Source organism: Chlorella variabilis (genome assembly GCF_000147415.1).
Source record: "Chlorella variabilis unplaced genomic scaffold CHLNCscaffold_11, whole genome shotgun sequence".
Classification (NCBI taxonomy): domain Eukaryota; kingdom Viridiplantae; phylum Chlorophyta; class Trebouxiophyceae; order Chlorellales; family Chlorellaceae; genus Chlorella; species Chlorella variabilis.
Genome location: NW_005435077.1, coordinates 288,268 through 288,927, shown reverse-complemented (window position 1 = coordinate 288,927; position 660 = coordinate 288,268). Strand labels below are relative to the sequence as shown.

At 70.2% G+C, this 660-nt stretch overlaps 1 protein-coding gene across 1 annotated transcript in view; it reads left to right on the top strand.

Annotated features, from left to right (window-relative positions):
- Positions 1–660, top strand: part of CHLNCDRAFT_134241 (hypothetical protein) — a gene marked incomplete at both ends in the record, with an annotated part of 5,760 nt that overhangs the window by 4,180 nt on the left and 920 nt on the right. The window contains 2 exons of the mRNA XM_005847333.1: positions 22–147; positions 411–506. Coding sequence (XP_005847395.1) covers positions 22–147; positions 411–506 — 222 coding nt within the window. The remainder of the gene's footprint in view (positions 1–21; positions 148–410; positions 507–660) is intronic.

Below are 660 nucleotides of genomic sequence, written 5' to 3'. Positions count from 1 at the left end.
ATGACGCAGGTGATCGTGCAGAAGCTGAGCGACAGCGACAGCGCCAAGGCAGGGGTGCTGCAGTACGCGGACCACATCATGGACGTGCTGCTCAACGTGTTTGCCTGCCGCAAGGCGTCGGTGCACGAGGAGGCGATGCTGGCTGTGGTGCGTGGGTGGGCGGGGGTGGGTGGGAGGGGAGGCGAGGGGAGGCGAGGGGCAACCGTGCACTGACCAGGCGGCTGGCGGTGTGGTGGGCGGGGGGGTGGGGGAGGTGGCTGGGCGTGTGGAGGTTGCGGCAGCCGGGGGCGTAACGCGTTGGCAAAGAAAGTTTGCCGTAGCACCCTGACATTGCCTGCCGACCCCCTCATCCACATTTCCCATGCGCCTGCTGTGCCGCGCGCCGCACTTCCCCGCCCGCCCGGCTGCAGGGCGCCATGACGTATGCGTGCGGGCGCCAGTTCAGCAAGTACATGGAGCGCTTCTACCCGGTGCTGCAGACGGGGCTGGCGCGCCACCAGGCACGTGTGCACCGCGCCCGCGCCTGCGCTGCGCCTGCGTCTGTGGCCCAGCGCCACCTGCCTCCCGCATCTCACGGCTGCAGGCTTTGGCTGTCAGGCCAGGCCAGGCCTGCTCCTCTGCCTTGCTCCCGCCAGGCCCCACCCGTCACAGGCCCCACCC